This window comes from Durio zibethinus, chromosome 11 (genome assembly GCF_047325235.1).
Source record: "Durio zibethinus cultivar Kanyao isolate XHJ-2024 chromosome 11, ASM4732523v1, whole genome shotgun sequence".
In the NCBI taxonomy this organism is placed as follows: Eukaryota; Viridiplantae; Streptophyta; class Magnoliopsida; order Malvales; family Malvaceae; genus Durio; species Durio zibethinus.
Window position 1 is genome coordinate 8,718,667 of NC_143172.1, and position 17,002 is coordinate 8,735,668.

General features: G+C 30.8%; 1 protein-coding gene, 1 non-coding gene and 1 pseudogene across 3 annotated transcripts; 2 read left to right on the forward strand and 1 right to left on the reverse strand.

Moving 5' to 3' along the window:
* Positions 1-4,239: 4,239 nt before the first annotated feature.
* On the reverse strand, positions 4,240-6,650 carry ATXR6 (TRITHORAX-RELATED PROTEIN 6). Its single transcript, XM_022881950.2, has 6 exons — positions 6,191-6,650; positions 5,761-5,841; positions 5,418-5,647; positions 4,999-5,099; positions 4,692-4,904; positions 4,240-4,599 (listed from the first exon to the last, which is right to left on the reverse strand). Exons 1-6 carry the CDS (start codon positions 6,459-6,461, stop codon positions 4,440-4,442), a joined length of 1,056 nt encoding a protein of 351 aa, XP_022737685.2. The 5' UTR covers positions 6,462-6,650; the 3' UTR covers positions 4,240-4,439.
* TRNAR-UCU (transfer RNA arginine (anticodon UCU)) lies at positions 5,166-5,238 on the forward strand. Its single transcript has one exon. It is a non-coding gene; the product is annotated as a tRNA-Arg (tRNA).
* A 24-nt stretch (positions 6,651-6,674) lies between the features above and the next one.
* On the forward strand, positions 6,675-10,135 carry LOC111290149 (uncharacterized; annotated as a pseudogene). The gene is made up of 5 exons (XR_016346650.1): positions 6,675-6,679; positions 6,879-7,213; positions 7,301-7,429; positions 8,287-8,410; positions 9,637-10,135. The product of XR_016346650.1 is annotated as an uncharacterized LOC111290149 (transcript).
* The last annotated feature ends 6,867 nt before the right edge of the window (positions 10,136-17,002 follow it).

Below are 17,002 nucleotides of genomic sequence, written 5' to 3' on the forward strand. Positions count from 1 at the left end.
AAAAGAGTTATAACTATTTAAATAAACTAACATGATTATTCATTAAAAAGATATGTTTGTTTGTCAACTATAAATAAATATTTGTGCATAATCATTTTTATTATTTTTGATTGGGGAGTTTGATGTTTTATTATGTTTTAGAGGCATAACTGCTTTAAAAAAAGTATTTTTCATGTCTCAAAGTCAAATTTTTTTTTTATTATTTCGATTCTCTTATTTATTTTTCTAATAAGTCCCATTGACAATGTATTAAGATAGTTATTTCAAAACTGACCGTTTGGCATCCAATTTGCTTGATACTATTAAATGCAACTTATGTCTGTCTATGATCTTCTTGAGCTCTATGTAGACATTTCATTAGTTATCAACCATCATAATCAAATTATCACATTTTGTTCTTATACATAAAGTAATTAGAAGATCAGGTACATAAAAAAAAAAAATCCTATTACACACTGAGCTTTTCCTCCATTGAAGCTTTCTCCACACACTTCATTACTTTTATCTATTTTCTTCCTTCTTCCTTACCTCAGATACAATATTTATTTGAGTATTAGAATACACCTCGAAATAATAATTCTAATATCCCTTTATTTTATTATTTAATTATAGGTTCTAACTATTTTCCCTCTAACTTCACTTTACCTCCTCTTAACTAAGGCTCTATTTGGTTTCAACTACACCTCCAGTAAGGTGTAGTTGCTAACAAAACTTATGCCACTAGTATTTAACATCCATTTGGATGTCTGTGGCACAATTGTCTACTTTTTTTCACTGGAGGATTTAGCTTCAGTTGAAAAAACGCACCGAGCTTCAATTTTTTTTCCTTTTTCATCCTTTATTTAATATTACAAAGACAAAAATATCTTTATACTTTAATTTTTATTTTTTATTTAAAAATTATAAAATTAATTTATTATAATAAATAAGTTTTATTTATTATATAATAAATTAATATATAAATAAAATTCTAATTAGTTTTATAAATATTAAATAATTTAAAATTTTTGTTAATATAATTTATATTCTAATATCTTTAATGATAATTTTTTCTTTTCACTTTATCATCACTGTTAATTTTATATTTAAACGTATATCTTATTATTGATTTAATCTTATAATTATAATATTTAATTTTATTATTAAAATAATTAATCTCATATTTATTATTAATTTTAATTTCATCAAAATTAATTTTACCGTAGCGTAAAACGATTCTAAAACACCATCCACATATAAATCAAGTTGACTGGTGAGTAGACGTCGAACCTCTCCCATTTTTTTTTTAAATATATATAAAATGTAAAAAATGAGTTCATGGATGCATCATACCATATATAGGCCACATGAATAGTACCTTAAATTACTCCATAATTTGCCTGCCGACATGATTGAATGATGTTTAATTATTTGAGGTGTTGGGATTTGTGGTTAATTATTTTCTTTTTTTAAATAGAGAGTTTCAATTACTTCCCTAGTTTGAAGTTTACTAATGATTGACCTTAAATATATATATATATATATATATATATAAAATTATTTATTTATGTTCCGGCCCAGCCAGTTGATAATAAATTATTTTACTGCTAAGGATGATATCAATGTTATAACAAATTAGTATTACTATTGTACTAAGAGTTTATTTTAATTGATTTTTATTTTTATTTTTAAAAAATAATATTTAATAAATATGTAATTTAAATTACAACACCTAAATTTTTTTTTTACTTTTTAAATTGTGATTTTTTTTATAAAAAATTAAAACTAATATTTTTCAATCTTTGTTGGATTCATTGTGTACAATTTCAAATAATGAAGTCAATTTCATTAAAAAAAAACCTATAAACCAACAAAAGAACAAAAAAGGGTTAGTGTTTTGTTATGTAACCTTTTGTAATAACCTCTTGTTATTAACAAATCCTAGTAATAACTTCTTGCTTTGTTAGGTAATCCGTCCTAAACCCCTCAATGTTTATCATGACATCAAAGCAAGCAACGGTGGGTATTGTTTTTCTCATCATTTCACATATGCTCTGTTCGACCGTCAGATGTTGAAATTGAGCAATAAACCAAATTCTATATATGTCATGCCATGCAAGTTGGTCATGGCCTTTTTACAATTATCTAATTCTAATCCTTTTTTAATTGATAGGTAATACATGTTTGCAATCCAAATCGTTGCAAAAAAATTAGTTTACATAAGTCTTTTATTATTGTAATGGAACGAATATTATTTTTCGTAAAAAATAAATGCTTGTTCAAATTTTAATATCTATAAAATTTTTATTTATTTTTAAACTGTGATTTTTTTATTAAAAAAAAAGCATAATATAATGGAATGTAATAATCCACAGGATAATTAAGGAATAAGAGTTTTAAAACATATTTTTGTACAATCAAAATGTTGTTGATCATCCAATAGAGTTGACTTTTGGCGCAGAACATATTCCAAGTTTTTGACATATCGGGAGGGGAGCAGAAGATCCATCAATATCAATCTTGATAGAAGCGTTGCTGTTGTAGAAATTTATGAACATTCACAAAATGCAACTAACCAAGCCATTTAAGGCAGAGCATTCAAGAAAATTTGAATCTGAAAAACCACCAAAAAAAAAGGTGAGGCAAAAAGTGGATATTCTAGGCAGGTAATCAGATATTAGATATTTGTGCTGATGGGGCTCATCATCCAGACTCCAGAGTATGGTACTACGGCTGTATGTTCATCTTGGAAACTGAGTGCAGCAAAAAAGAGAAGGCTGTGATGGGTGTAGACAGATTCCACCAAACAAGCTGGTGGGGGTGGGTCTTTGATGGTGGCATGGTTTTAATTAGCATGCCTGGTATGGGCACCCACTGCCCACTTTGTCTTTAAGCATGGACTTTTCCCCATTTCCTCTGTTTTAAATTGCAGCAAGCTTAAGATATGGTCATTAGCAAGACAAAAATTTGGGGCATTAATCATCATCAAGTCACAGAAACAAGGTTCACTCTAGTGTACTTTTTAGGGCGGCTGCGATTTCTGTTAGGATGAGAACAACTCAAAGACCTTTCGCTTGGGATTTGAGTTATATCTCGAAAATCTCTGGTGACAAAATTTACCTGCTGGCCTAGACATTATAACACCCAAAGATAAGTACATAAAAATTACCAGTTCACAGCTCAAAACAATTGAACAGGACCACCATTTTGTGGGGGTGCATCTGATCCAAATCTGATGGCAGTCACACATTTACTAACAACACCGTGAGAAGGACCACTTCTCTTATGGGCGTACATCTGATCCTGATCTGACGGCACACACACTCACACACCTTCGTCTACTCACTCTCTCATCAAGCTGTCAATGCTTATGCTTTGGCCAGCTACTGTTAAAATTTATCAGACACCCTTAAATTTTGGACCACCCTAGAAGAGTAAGCAACTTTCTCATTTTTTTTTTTTTTTTGGTTTTGGTTCTGAATCAATAGGGTGGTCCTGGGTTTAATAAAAAAACTCGTTAAGGTTGGAAGAGTGTGTTCTAGGCTTCTGGGGACTCACTATCCCTGCTGTTTTCTGTACAAACTTAGTATTGAGTCATGACTTGAACTTCCTCACTGTTCACGGCCAGCGTTATTTAAAACACATTTCTATACTGAAAGTGATTTGAACTGTTTGACCTCGTCCAACTGGAGGGTTTTAATTGGATTGCTTTATTTACTTTGGTATACTATCAAGAAGCTGGCTCTTTAAGCAACGATTTGAACTTTGAACTTCCCCACATACCTTTAGCTCTGGTCCAAATTGTTCACCCACATAACATTCAATATCAGATCATGTCTCTTTATATGATTAGATGATGTCGTAATGTAATGCATCTGACACCTTAAATCAGGGCAGATGAGGAGCTTAGATCAGATTTCATTTGTCGAAGAGATTCGAAGAGGCCGGCCACTTCTCATTCTTCAATCATGGATTGATCCTTCATAGCACCCCCACTGCCCACTAAAATTAGAAAAAACCCATGAAGTTGCCTTACTGGGTAGGAAACTACAACAATGCCGTGTTTGTGCCTCGAAACAAGTACGGCCCATTGCTAATATGGGCGTTTAAACATTCAAATTAAGGCCAGGGCAGAGGCCTTGTGAAGAAAGCAAACAAATGGGCTTTCGAAGACAAAGGCCTTATGAAGTTGATTTTTGAGCCATTCTCCAGTATACTTTGTTCTCAAATGGCCAAAAGCCCAAGTTAATTTTCATTATGGAAAGAAAAAAAGAAGGCACACAGAAAATGGGATCAAAATCTGGATTTCTCTATTGAACATAAAGTTAAACCCCCAAAGAGTTACAGAAAAACTGTTGAACCAGGGATATGCAATCATGTGTGTATACAGCTTGCTAACTACAAGTAATTGCATCAGTTCTATCCTTTATGGGAATCAGTAATCAGGGAGAATAAAAAAGCTACACAAAATGTTCTGTGGGGTACTCATGCTCATATCCATTGTAATCATAGTACAATTTTTCTCCTTTTCGTATATCTCTGTTTGCAATCAGCAAAACTCGACACTCCCCATTGACATCATATCTCACGCATTTTACATTTTGCTTCTTTTTCCCATCCCTGCATTTATATACACAGTATTTTTATATCATACAAGACGAGTTTGGTCCATCTGAACAAGCCAAAGAACAAGTTGTAGAAGATTCACTTACGGTGAGAAGTTGTTGATGCCATTGACAAAGCGGGCAATGTTGCCACGCTTGTCAGGACAAATAACAAGGCTTTTTGAAGGATTTGATGCATGCAGCAGGGTCATCATGCTATCTCCATCGTCATGTTCACGGTTCTTCAAGAAATCGACATCTCCAACATATTCTGTAATTATAGTTAAATCCTTTATAAATCTATCAGCCTGGACAGTGAACCTGCCAAAATCAAGCAATATCCCCAGCTCAGACTCTAAATGTACATAATACTGTAATCGGATAACAATCCATACAAGTTTAACATTTTACAGACCCTTCCACAGGATCAAAAACAACCATAAGGGGAGGGCATTCTCCTTTTTCCATCATCCTCTTGCACAAATTTAAGGCCTCTATATCTTCCTTTGGTAGAACCTGAAACAGAATCCATCAAAATCAGTCCTAGAGTAAAATGTAGTGATGGAGTTTCAATAATAAAAAGCACCCATGGCCTAATGGATAAGGCACCTGACTTCTAATCAGGCGATTGTGGGTTCGAGTCCCACTGGGTGTGCTATAGTTTTTTTTTTTTCGCCTGTAAATCTCATACTACACTTTATTGCTACACCTGCAAATCTGATACTACACTTTATTACTACACTTTAGTGAGTGTGCTAATTCGCCTGCAAATCTCATACTACACTTTATTTTTAAGTGAATTACTTGAAAGGAATGAAAAATTTTTTTTATTACCTGCATTCCTCCCTTCTCAAAATCTGCACAATTAGCTGACCTTACTGCCATGCCAGGCCTGTAGGTGAGCTCATTACTGTACTCAGTCCCAGAGGCTTTGAGTGCTGTCGCCAATGATGCCATTTGTTCTAACCTCCTTTGAGGGTCTTCTGTTGGATTAAATGCCAACAATTTCCTTTTCCTTTTTGACATGGCAAAGCCACCAGCTCTCTTTCTCTTTTTAATGTTGCCTAAAGAACAAACAAAACAATTACACTCGTTAATCTCAACCTGTCAAATAAAATTGCAATTCTATGAAAGAACGAGTGGGGAAATCATTTGAAAGATTAATTTTACTACTTACTTTGACTTAGTTTTTCTGTCGGTTCAGATGACCTTTGAATCCGAAAAAAATCAACAATTTTGGTTTGGACCAGAGGAAACACTGAATAGAGTGAAAGATTACGGTGATTAGGATGGAAATTGGGAGAAATGAAATACAAATGCCCAAACACTTGCTTCTCTACTTTTATGTATACAATGCAAGTAAATGTCCTAAGGATTTAATCTATGAATAGCTTAACTTTAATGAAACAAATCATTTTATCCTTATTCTAACATCCACTGATCCACATATATCGATTTTGATTCTTTTATCGATAAAAAATTTTGGAAGACAAAGAAAACAAAACCCAACACTTCTGAGTTTAAAGAAACATACACCACTCACACTTTGGAACCATCATTAAAATCCTCAAAAAAAGAAACCTTGGATTGAGGGAAGAGAACCATACATTTGGGTTTCTTAATGTTGCTGCAAGAGGGACAGAACCAAGAGCATTTGGGAACCGAAACGAGAATGGGTCTAAGGCAAAATAGATGATATCCCTTATCGCACTTGTCGCACAACAAAAGCTTTGATCCAAAATCACCAGACCCGCATCTCTCGCAGCAAACATCGTCGCAATCGAAACCATCTTCATCTTTGAAGAGGGTGTGGGAGTAGCGCTTCGGAGCCCGAGTTCTACCCCTCAGAACCATCGTCGTCGATTTAGCCGCCACCATTGATAAGGAAAGACGAGGAGGTAGGGTAAAAGGGAGGGACCTGAAGAATAATTTAGAGATATTTCATATTCCTTCATCTTGGGCGGTGGATTATAAGGGAAGAGCCAATTAGGTGATTTGGCGCGCTGATTTTGGCTTCGCGGGAGAGGGTTTCGGCGCCATCATTTGGTTTTGAAAGGTGAAACATGATTTTATCTATGGTTGGGATGAGATATGGTGTAACGGGATGTATTGTAATCCAGTCCTTTTATGTTATCAACCGTCCATGAGTAGAACTCTACTGGATCTTTTACACAACAAAAGCCCAAGTTGATTTTACAACGGCCCAAAAGATCGGCTCTAAAAAGCAAACTCCATTTATAAGTTTTGCACAAACCATTGGAATTTCTCGTACATTGGATGTCCAACTGGTCTCAGCATTGACTCGGCCGAGTTCACTCACCTAACTTGGGCCCTGTCTCGATCCACACTCATCGAATCGACGCCGATGGAAGCCCATTGGGTTCCAACAGTCCACTCTTCCCACAGTCACCCCCTTCTAACTCGCGTGTCAACTTGGAGACGACCCGGCCGAGTGGGACGAGTCGGTGGTCTTCTTGCTCGACCTCGCCTCAATTCCCTTACCTTCGATATGGGAATTGTTGAAGGACGTTTATGTTTCCCCAGATGCATTGAAATTTGAATTTAAGTTCAAGCAATATTTGATTTTTCTGTCTTCTCGTGCCCAAGGATGTGACCCTGGCTTTGATAAAGTGAGCTTTTTTTTTTTTTAATTTGGTTTATCAATCAATTTTTCATTGTAAAATTGTGCTAAGATTTCGTCTAAAAATGGTGAATAGGTGGAGCCCTATTTAGGCATCGCAAACATATACAAAATTTTGCAACATAAACAAGGGAAGAAGGTATCAAAGGATACAAAGAGTTTTTCAGCTATATGCGAAGAAGTGTTGGGTATGTCTCTTTGCAGGGTATGTTTTCTGAACACCCAAGTTTTCATCCAGTTTTTAAAATTAATAATATTTGTTGAGTTGAGAATTCTATTGGTTTTGTAACTTTGGTAGTTGTAGTCATTTGTCAATGCAAGGTAATCAATTGTTTCCTAGTTTAATTTTGATGTAATGCCACTGAAATATCTATGATTTAGGGGTTGTTTTCTAGCTCTCACAAATAAAGTTATGTGCAAGAAAATAAGTGATAAGAGATATCTTACAAAAGTACAGATGGTTGCAAGGAAAGTGATGATAAGGAATGAAAAGATAGGATATATTTTTGTTATTACTATTCATTAGAGGAGTTTTATGTTTTAGAACAAACCTGTAAGTATCCTTATTTGATTTTCATCACCAAAAATGGTCTCTTTTTTTTTTTCTTGCAATGCTAGAAACTATTCGGATCCATTTTCCTTTTCGCTTCTTTCCCTTTTATTGGTTGGGTGTGGAAGTCTTTGACACTCTCTCCAATGCCCGCACCTAATTTTATGAAATAGGCACTAAACTTAGTAGCTTTTGGAAGTCGCTTGTTAGGTTCTTTAGTTCCTATAGCATTATGTGGTCATTACTGCGGTTCTTATGGCCTGCATTTAATTTTATGAAATAGGGACTAAACTTAGTAGCTTTGGAAGTCGCTTGTCAGGTTCTGTAGTTCCTATAGCATTATCTGGTCATTACTACGGTTCTTATAGCCTGCATCTAATTTTATGAAATAGGGACTAAACTTTGCAGCTTTTGGAAGTTGCTTGTTAGGCTCTTTAGTTCCTATAGCATTATGTGGTAATCACTTCAAGTTCTTATAGCAATGTGATAATGTAATATGCAAATTTTTTTAGGAATTTCAATGTAGTAATTTGTCACATCGTCCTCTTACAGAAGAGCAGATAAGATATGCAGCTACAGATGCATCCTGCTTGCTTGGAATATCCACAACCTCCCAGGCCAAGGTTTTCAAAGAAGGTGAAAATTGTCTCTGAACTTGGAATTTGTAGATTGTGATCAGATTTATTGTGCAAAATTTTAGGACAGAATTGCTGTATCTTTGAAATGTTTGTTTTTGTTGTACCTGGTAAAATCACTCATTTAGAACACTTTTCCTTCGTCCCAGCTATTCGACATTTGAGAAAGCTAGACATAATGTTTTCTCTGAGTTTACTCTCTAGAGAATTCTGGCTCTGGTAGCCATCTTTTATAACATGTGCATCTTTTGACTAACAAAATAGCATATTACCTATTGTAACTTGTTATTACTTTATTCATATAATTTCTGGTATTACAGACTTTGCTGCTAGTGAGAATTAATTGAAGGCATGTATGGTTTGAAAATTTTTTTTTTTTTTTTGTGTCATGTGATTTGCTTTGGTTTACAGAATTTACGAAATATGAACCTAAAAGATGCTTATAAAATAAAGTTTTTGCATTACTGTCATTACGAGTTGGTGATATGATGAATATTTAATATTAATGAATGATATAATGAGTATGTAAATCTGTGAAGGATTCAGAAAAATTAATACATTTTGAAGGATTGTTATCTGAGGATTACATTGTTTGCATGGCTGCTTCAACATATTTTTCTCAACGGCATTGAAAGCAGCCTTAACTTCTCTCAATATAACCTTTTTGAAACCTTTTGCAATTATGGGTTAATCAAAGAAAAGAAAATTAGTCATACATGAATAAGATGCAAGGTTTAAACAATATTTATATGTACTTTTTAATATATGCTATGTTTGTCATGTTACAACACTCTTTCTCTAGGTGCTATATTCGATTTCCCATGCAAACGGAAATTGTCTCCTCATCCTGCTGCTTTTGTGATTCTGATCCAATCAAGCAAGTTAATATATGTTCTTATTATGTTAGGGTTTAGACAACTTTTTCTTGAGGCTGTGCACCCAACTTTCTTTCCCTTCTAGATGGAATTTTCTGTGTGTGTGTGCTACAAACATAATTTGTATTTCACACCTTGCATTTCTAGTGATTACAAAGCTTCCAGTTGTTGTTCACATGCTACCCTTCCATTTATTTGCATTGTCAGTGGCAAATCAAGTTCATTACTTGAGCATCTTTTTGAATAAGGCATTTGTTAGTGTTACCATTTTATTATCTTATCCAGTTTGCCAGAAATATCTCATAAGTTCTCATGAGTTAGGTTGCAAATACTGAACCACCTTTTCTCGTAGGGCATTCATGTAATAACATCAAGGAACTGCATCAATCTAATGTTAGCTTAGGACCGAAGGATATTCTTGAGATGCCTGATGGTGATAATAAGCTTGTTGGGACCAAATTTTGCAACGCACTGGATATTGTCCAAGCTACTGCTTCTTCTGACGACTGGGAAAGAATAGCCAAGGGAGTGGAGGTTGTCAGAAAAACTAGGCCTATGGATGAATCTCTCTTTATGATCCTAAGAAAATATGGTGAAAAACTTTTCTTACGAGAATCTGATAGAAATCCAAAAACTTCTAAATGAAACGAAAAAAAAGGTCCTCGGTGGTTGTTGTTTGCAGAGAAAAGTAGCTAGGGAATTCTGGGGGCTGGCGGGGCTCCCACCATGGGATATTTGCTTGTGGGGTGATGGATGCCCTGAGTTTTTATGTGATGCTATGGTTAGCGAATTGCTTAATTGCACATCGTTATTCTTTTTTTTTTTTCTAATTTATGGAGGCTTCTAGCTAAGAGGGAGGTTTATAGGAATTTAAAGAGTAATAGGCACTAAAAAAGTTATCTAAAGTATAAGATAGTAAAAAATGAGTCAAAAACGTTATTTGTGATTTAAAAATTAGGATCTATAAAAAATTATATAGAAAATTAAATATAAGAGATGGAGAAAAAGAGTTGTTTAAAATTATTAAGATGAGAGATAAGAAGAGTAGGGATTTTAGGCTTTGTCTATTTGGTAAAAAATTATTTTTGAAAAATAATTTTTATATTTTTAGGTGTTTATTTAGTAAAAAATTGATTAGTTAACAGAAAGTTATTTATTAATCAATAGAAAATGAGATATTTTTTTGAAAATTATTTTTCTCTTTTGAAAATGAGAAGACAATTTTTGAAAAAAAATTATTTATGAGTAAAATTATTTATCAGAGTGTTTAAGCATAATTTTATTCCAGTGTAATTTTATATATGATTTTTTAAACTCAAATTTAATTTGAGCTTACTCAAAATATTATTATATTAATAAATAATATTTTTATTTAATTTTACTTAAAAATTTAAAATATTAATATTAAAATTTTTTTTAATATTTTAATTTTAAATATTTTTATAATTCTACTCAACTAAAATATATTTTTTTTTTTGGTGCTATAAAGTTTAGGAGCAAGGGTAACTACTCTATCTCCAAGGCAAAGGCAAACTACCAACTCAATTGGAATTTACGAATCCATTGGATATTCACCTGCGAATTTGTCGAGCTTACAAATCACATACCCACAAAGGATTGTGGGGGGACTAAAACCACGTGTTTATGCACCAAGCCCTCGCCTTTTATCAGTTATGTCAATCTTCGTTGGCACTCAAGTAACACTTTAAACATAATATTTTAAATTTAAATTTAATTAATTTCATTTAAATTACTATTATATTAATAATAATATTTTATTTAATTTTAATTTAAAAATTAAAATATTAACATTAAAAGTATTTTAATATTTCAATTTTAAATAATTTTATTTTGTATATTATTAAACATTAATATTTTAATAATAAATAATATTATATCATTATTTTAATAATAAATAAAAATAATAACATATATAATAATATTTTTATTATTTTAATAATTAATGCTAAATAATATAATAATATTATTTTCTTAAAATGAATATTTTTAATAATTTCTTTTCTTAGTTTAAAAAATATAATTATATATTTTTGTTTATTAAGGTATTTATATTACTATTTTAATAATAAATATAAATAAAAAAGATTTTTGTTATGATTTAATAATATATACTTTCAAAATAAAATATAAATATTTTAATAGTACAAATATTTTAATAATAAATATTACTATTTTATTATTAATAAAAATAATATTTTAAAAATAATAATACTAGTTTAAATATTTTTTAAATATTAGTATAACTAATAATAAATAGTTTTATTTTAAGTTTTTTATATTAATATCATATTTTAATATTAAATATTATTATTGAAATATAACTATTCTTGAATATTAATAATTTTAATAATAAATAATTTTAATATACTTTAATAATAAATATTTTTTAATATTTTAATAGTAATATTAATATTATTTGAAAAAAATAGATTTTTCAAAAAACAATTAAACAATAGAAAATATTTTTTATTAATTCATCTAAATAACAGAAGATCTTTATTTTTTCCAAAAAATTTAAACATTTTTCAAAAAATATTTTTTAAAAATTAATTTCTATGAAACAAATAATACCTTAATGATGTAAGATGCATAAAAAGTGATAACGAAAGAGTTTAATGAAAGATAAGGAGATTAATAAATAATGAAGAGATTACTTTGATAATCTCTTCAATAATAATTTTGAATATGATGTATGTGAGTTTAATATACATTATAAGAATATAAATAATGTGTTTAAACGTAATATTAAAATATATGAGGTTAAAAAGGCTTTGAAAATGATGAAAGCAAATAAATCTATAGGATTAGATGAATCTCAATTGACGTTTGGAAAAGTTTGAGTGAAATAAGGATAGAATGGTTGATGAATCTTTTCAACAAAATTTGATGTATTTAAAAAAATGCCAGAGAATAAAGGAAAAATACTATGATGCCTTTATACAAGAATAAAAGTGATACAAAATTGTTTGAATTATTGATGAATAAAATTTATAGGTCATTACTATAAAACTTTGGGAGAGAGTAATTAAATATAGATTGTGACAAGAGGTCACTATTTTTGAAAATTAATTTAGGTTTATGCCAGAATGCTCCATGATAGAGAGAATTCACTTATTAAGGCTTTCGTTGCAGGGTTTTCAATTGAGAAAGAAAAATTAACATATGATAGCTATTGATTTGGAGAAAACATATGACAGAAATCTCCAAAAGATGCTTTAATAGGTTTTAATGAAAAAAAAAGTTGTTCTCAAGTACATTAACATAGGTAAAGATATGTATAAAGAAGTTATAATGAATGTGAAAATGTTTAGAAACCTGACTGATAGCTTTCCCCTTACCTCAAGATTGCATCAAGGCTTAACACTAAGTCCTTTTTCTTTTTACATTAGTTATTGACGAGTTCACTAAACATATCCAAGATAAGGTGTCATGATGTATGTTATTTGCTGATAATATAGTCTTAGTTATTGAAATTAGTGATGATCTTAATGCGAAATTAGAATTACAGAGACATACATTGGAACTTCAAGACTTTAAATCGAATAGATATAAAACTAAATTATAGAATGTAAGTTTAATAATCATAGGAAAATGAGTACTAATGTGATTAAGTTAGATAGTGAGGTAGTATCAAAAAGTAGTCATTTTTTATATTTAGGATCAATTATTCAAAGTGATACTAAGATAAAAAAGGATACAAATCATAACATTCAAGCAAAAAGGATGAGGTGACAAAATTTGTTGGATGTATTGTGTGATTACAACATGTTTTTAAAATTAAAAGCAATGTTGTATAAACAATTGTAAGGCCTACATCGTATATAAGACTAAATGTTGGGCTATTAAGAAACAACATGAGAAAAAATGAGCGTAACTAAAATAAGATACTTAGATGGATGTGTGATAAGATTAAAAGAGACAATCAGAAATAAAAAGATTTGAAGAAAATTATGAGTAGTCTAAATTAAGGAAAAGATGAGATATAGCCATTTAAAATGGTTTGAACATGTGAAACATAGATTTATTTATGCACCAATTAAAAGAAATAAGCTTCTGGATTTGGGAAAGACTAAAACTTCTAAAGATAGACTATGAAAAACGTAAATACAAGTAATAAGAAATTATATGAAAGTTAAAGAAATAGATGAAAAGTTTATTTTTTTTATAGAAATTAGTGACGTAAAAGAATTCAAAATTACGACCTAACATTTTTTTTTTTTTCCTTTCATACAGTAGACTCAGAGTTATGAGATATAAGGTTTAATTTGTTGTTGTAAGCTTTTAGATAGTGACTCAATCCAAAACATTAATTTATTGCATGTATTTGTAAAATTATTACTATTAGTTATGGGCTATAATAAAATTCTCTCTTTTTTCTTGTACTATAAGCAATTTAGCTTTATTCTAGGATTCCTTCAAATTAACACTACTGAATTGTATAAATACTACTTTTACTGTTTATACTATTAGGGAAAGTGTAATGAGATACTTATTTAAGTTGAAGGCTTTGCTAAACATCTACTTTGTGTTGGTGTAGATGTTGTAAATTCAAATTCTAAAAAGTCGAAACCTAGGTTTCTCTCTCATCATAATTTGGGGATATCTATTGCCTTATATTTAAATATATATATATATATATTTGCAATAGAAGTATTAACATTTTATTAGATACTTATCATTTTATTGCATTTAGGGAGCAAATCGATCAAGCATACAAAAAGAAGATAATGTTTTTTGAAAGGAATTATGCAAAAATTATATAAAGTTAAAACAGTGAAATTTTAAAAATTTTAATTTCTTAAAGTCAAGATCAATTAATAAGATTATAGAAGCACACAATTTATACAAAGCATGCATAGGTTTTGGCTTAGGTATTATCTTGAATGCCAAAATCTTTTGGTTCAAGTTAGTGACCTTCCAAATAGTATCTCTAGCAAAAACTAACCAAGTATGCAGCCTCTGATGATGATTCACATAAACTCTTGTGAAAGAATTTTCTTTAAGGTAGGAAAAAACACAAACCACACATTAGCTAGTGAATGTTTACAAAACTTCTCATTTTCTTTCAAGTTTTTACTTAATGTCTCTTAGCTTACTTGTACATCAAGTATGCCTTGTGTTTTCTTTGAGTATTACTTGCAAGAGAGTTGGTGGCTTGATATTCTTTTTATAGAGGGACATTTGATTGTATTAGGTTTAATGTAAGGTATGCGTATTTTCATAAATATCCCATGCTTGGCCGAATGCTTTAAATAAGAAAAGTCTCTCTCTCTCTCTTGTTTTATTTCATTTATCTTTTAGTCATACAAAAAGCAAATTAAGTACAACTTAATTTGTCCCAATTTTAATCTTTCATAGTTGTTCTATTATGTGTGACTCATTAGATTTTTTAACATGTTAGCAATAAACACAAGCATTGTGAGTCTTAGTATTCAACCATAAATGAAACAAACTTTTTGGCTTTATCACCAATTTTCTAATTAGCCAATTTTATATTTATAAATCATGATTAATGCTAGCTTCATTGCCATGACCTCCAATTGCTAAAAAAAAAGTTAATATAGTTTGACAACTTATCTGTGAATGATCTGAGTATATAATTAATATCTTTTAATCACATAATATCTTGATTTGAACATTAAGTATGATTTAGTGTTTACTTAATCTTGTTCAATCATGTTAAGTCTTATCCTTAACATTAACTCACAAATAAGTTTTAAAACAATTATAAACTTTTTATTTCACTTTAATTAAAGATTTCTTAAGTTAATTCAATTAAAACTGGTTGAAATACTCTCTTAATCACATAAAATGATAAATCTCATCCTGATTACTTCATGCATCTTCATATATTTCATACTATAACCAACAATAATTGAATGGAGCATTTTTGGTTAAAATCATAAGTAAAGTAAGTCAAAATATAACATTTATTATATAAGATCATAAGTAATCTCAAGTCAAATGATCACTTATACAATCATCACATGAGAATATAGCTATAGACACTATATAAACTACCATATAGCATTCTTCGATTGGGTCATGTTCAATGAACTTATTCTTGTAACAAGCACCTACATATTAGTTCAAATTGTGAGATCGATTATTTGCTTCATAAGTAAAAATATAACCATGTGTTAGTCTCAACAGTTTTAGTCAATATCTTCTTATTGATAAAATATCGTCTAAAAATTATTTTGAAATGTATAACTTTTATGTAATAATAATCTTATAATTACAATCTCATTGTTATTCTCTTATAAAACTTTATTTATATATTTTGAAAACTTTATCACGTAAGCATCAACAATTAAATTCATTAAATAAATAAAATATTTATAAAATATCAAATATCAAAATATTATAAATATCATAATATTTTAATAAAAAAATATTTAATTTGAAGGACAAACACACACGATATGCCAAGCTATTGCGACACCAGTGTCTGACAAGGAATCAAATATATAGGGTGACGAGTCTTCTGAAAAAAGAACAGCTACTTGAGCTGTGCATGCCGTCAAAGCAAGAAGGAGAATTATGGTCTTGCAAGTTCAACTTGGTATTTTGAGGGCAAAATATAAGGAAGTTTATGGAGGCCAAAATAAAATTAAAATGATAAAATTTACTTTTGAGTTCTAAACTATGAAAAAAAAAATTGCAGGTAATTGAAATTTTCCAATTGAGAATTAGTGAGGATCAGCTTATGTCAAGGAGCACCAAATGCAATGAAGATTTATCCAAAAGCGCTGACAACATAAGAGGCAATTGAAGCTGCAAAGGATTTCCAAAGAATTCCTAACTGCTTGTTTGATAATTTTTTTTTTTTTTTTTTACATTCTCTTTAGATGAGCTTCTTTTCTGAAACAGAGCAATTAATACATTATAATGCTTGAATCTTGGATCTCTATCTAGGCCCATCCCAGTGCCAATCACTTCAGCCATATGAAATTGCCTTGTCCTTACATGATTAAGTCACTTAACTATGTCATTTTCTTAATGTCTAACGTTGCACCATACAATCTTTGTGGGCTTTTTTGAACATGGGACTTTCCATGGTCATAGCTTGTTCTCTTACTAGCATGGGTAAAGCTTCAATAGCAGTTATGTCAAATCCATCAAAATGTCAGGTAGGTTTCAGTTCCTGGGTAAACTAATCTGCAGTAGATCTACTATGTCATTCCTTCTCTTGTTGGTCCCTTCTTTCAAAGGAGCTAGCGTGGTTCTCGTAACCACCATGCAGTCTCCCTGGACTAAAGGCATGGTCATATTGACTCAAAACAATAATTGTGAGCTTGGGGCCGATGTCTCCATGTGCTAACATGGGGAGGGGGTTATCTAGAGGGTTTGCTTTTGTGGTGAACCCTGAACAACAGAGGTCCATAGCAACATCACAATCCGGATAAAAAGTTGAAAAGCAGAAGAGGTAGTTGGATGAGATTTTATGTTCATTAGGTTAATCGCTGTTATCTGGATATAATAGCAGTGGAGAGCCACCATAGTTTTAGTGAACATAGCGAGTGAGAATGCAGTCGAGGTTCCTGAAGTACGACTTTCGCGTATCTGTGCCTCATATTGTACCAAATATATCTGTACTTGCTGAAGCTAGAACATTGTCATCCATCCTACGATGAACTTTTGTTTGAGAAATTTTGGTATCTAACAAACCATGGGTAGATCTTTTAAGAGGAAAC

Excerpts from the sequence above, each read along its gene's own strand:
- ATXR6 (XM_022881950.2), bottom strand. The coding sequence starts at position 6,461 with ATGGTGGCGGCTAAATCGACGACGATGGTTCTGAGGGGTAGAACTCGG. Across the intron at positions 5,842-6,190 it reads CAACATTAAGAAACCCAAAT|TGTTTCCTCTGGTCCAAACC; the intron begins GTATGGTTCTCT and ends CACTCTATTCAG. Across the intron at positions 5,648-5,760 it reads GACAGAAAAACTAAGTCAAA|GCAACATTAAAAAGAGAAAG; the intron begins GTAAGTAGTAAA and ends TTTGTTCTTTAG.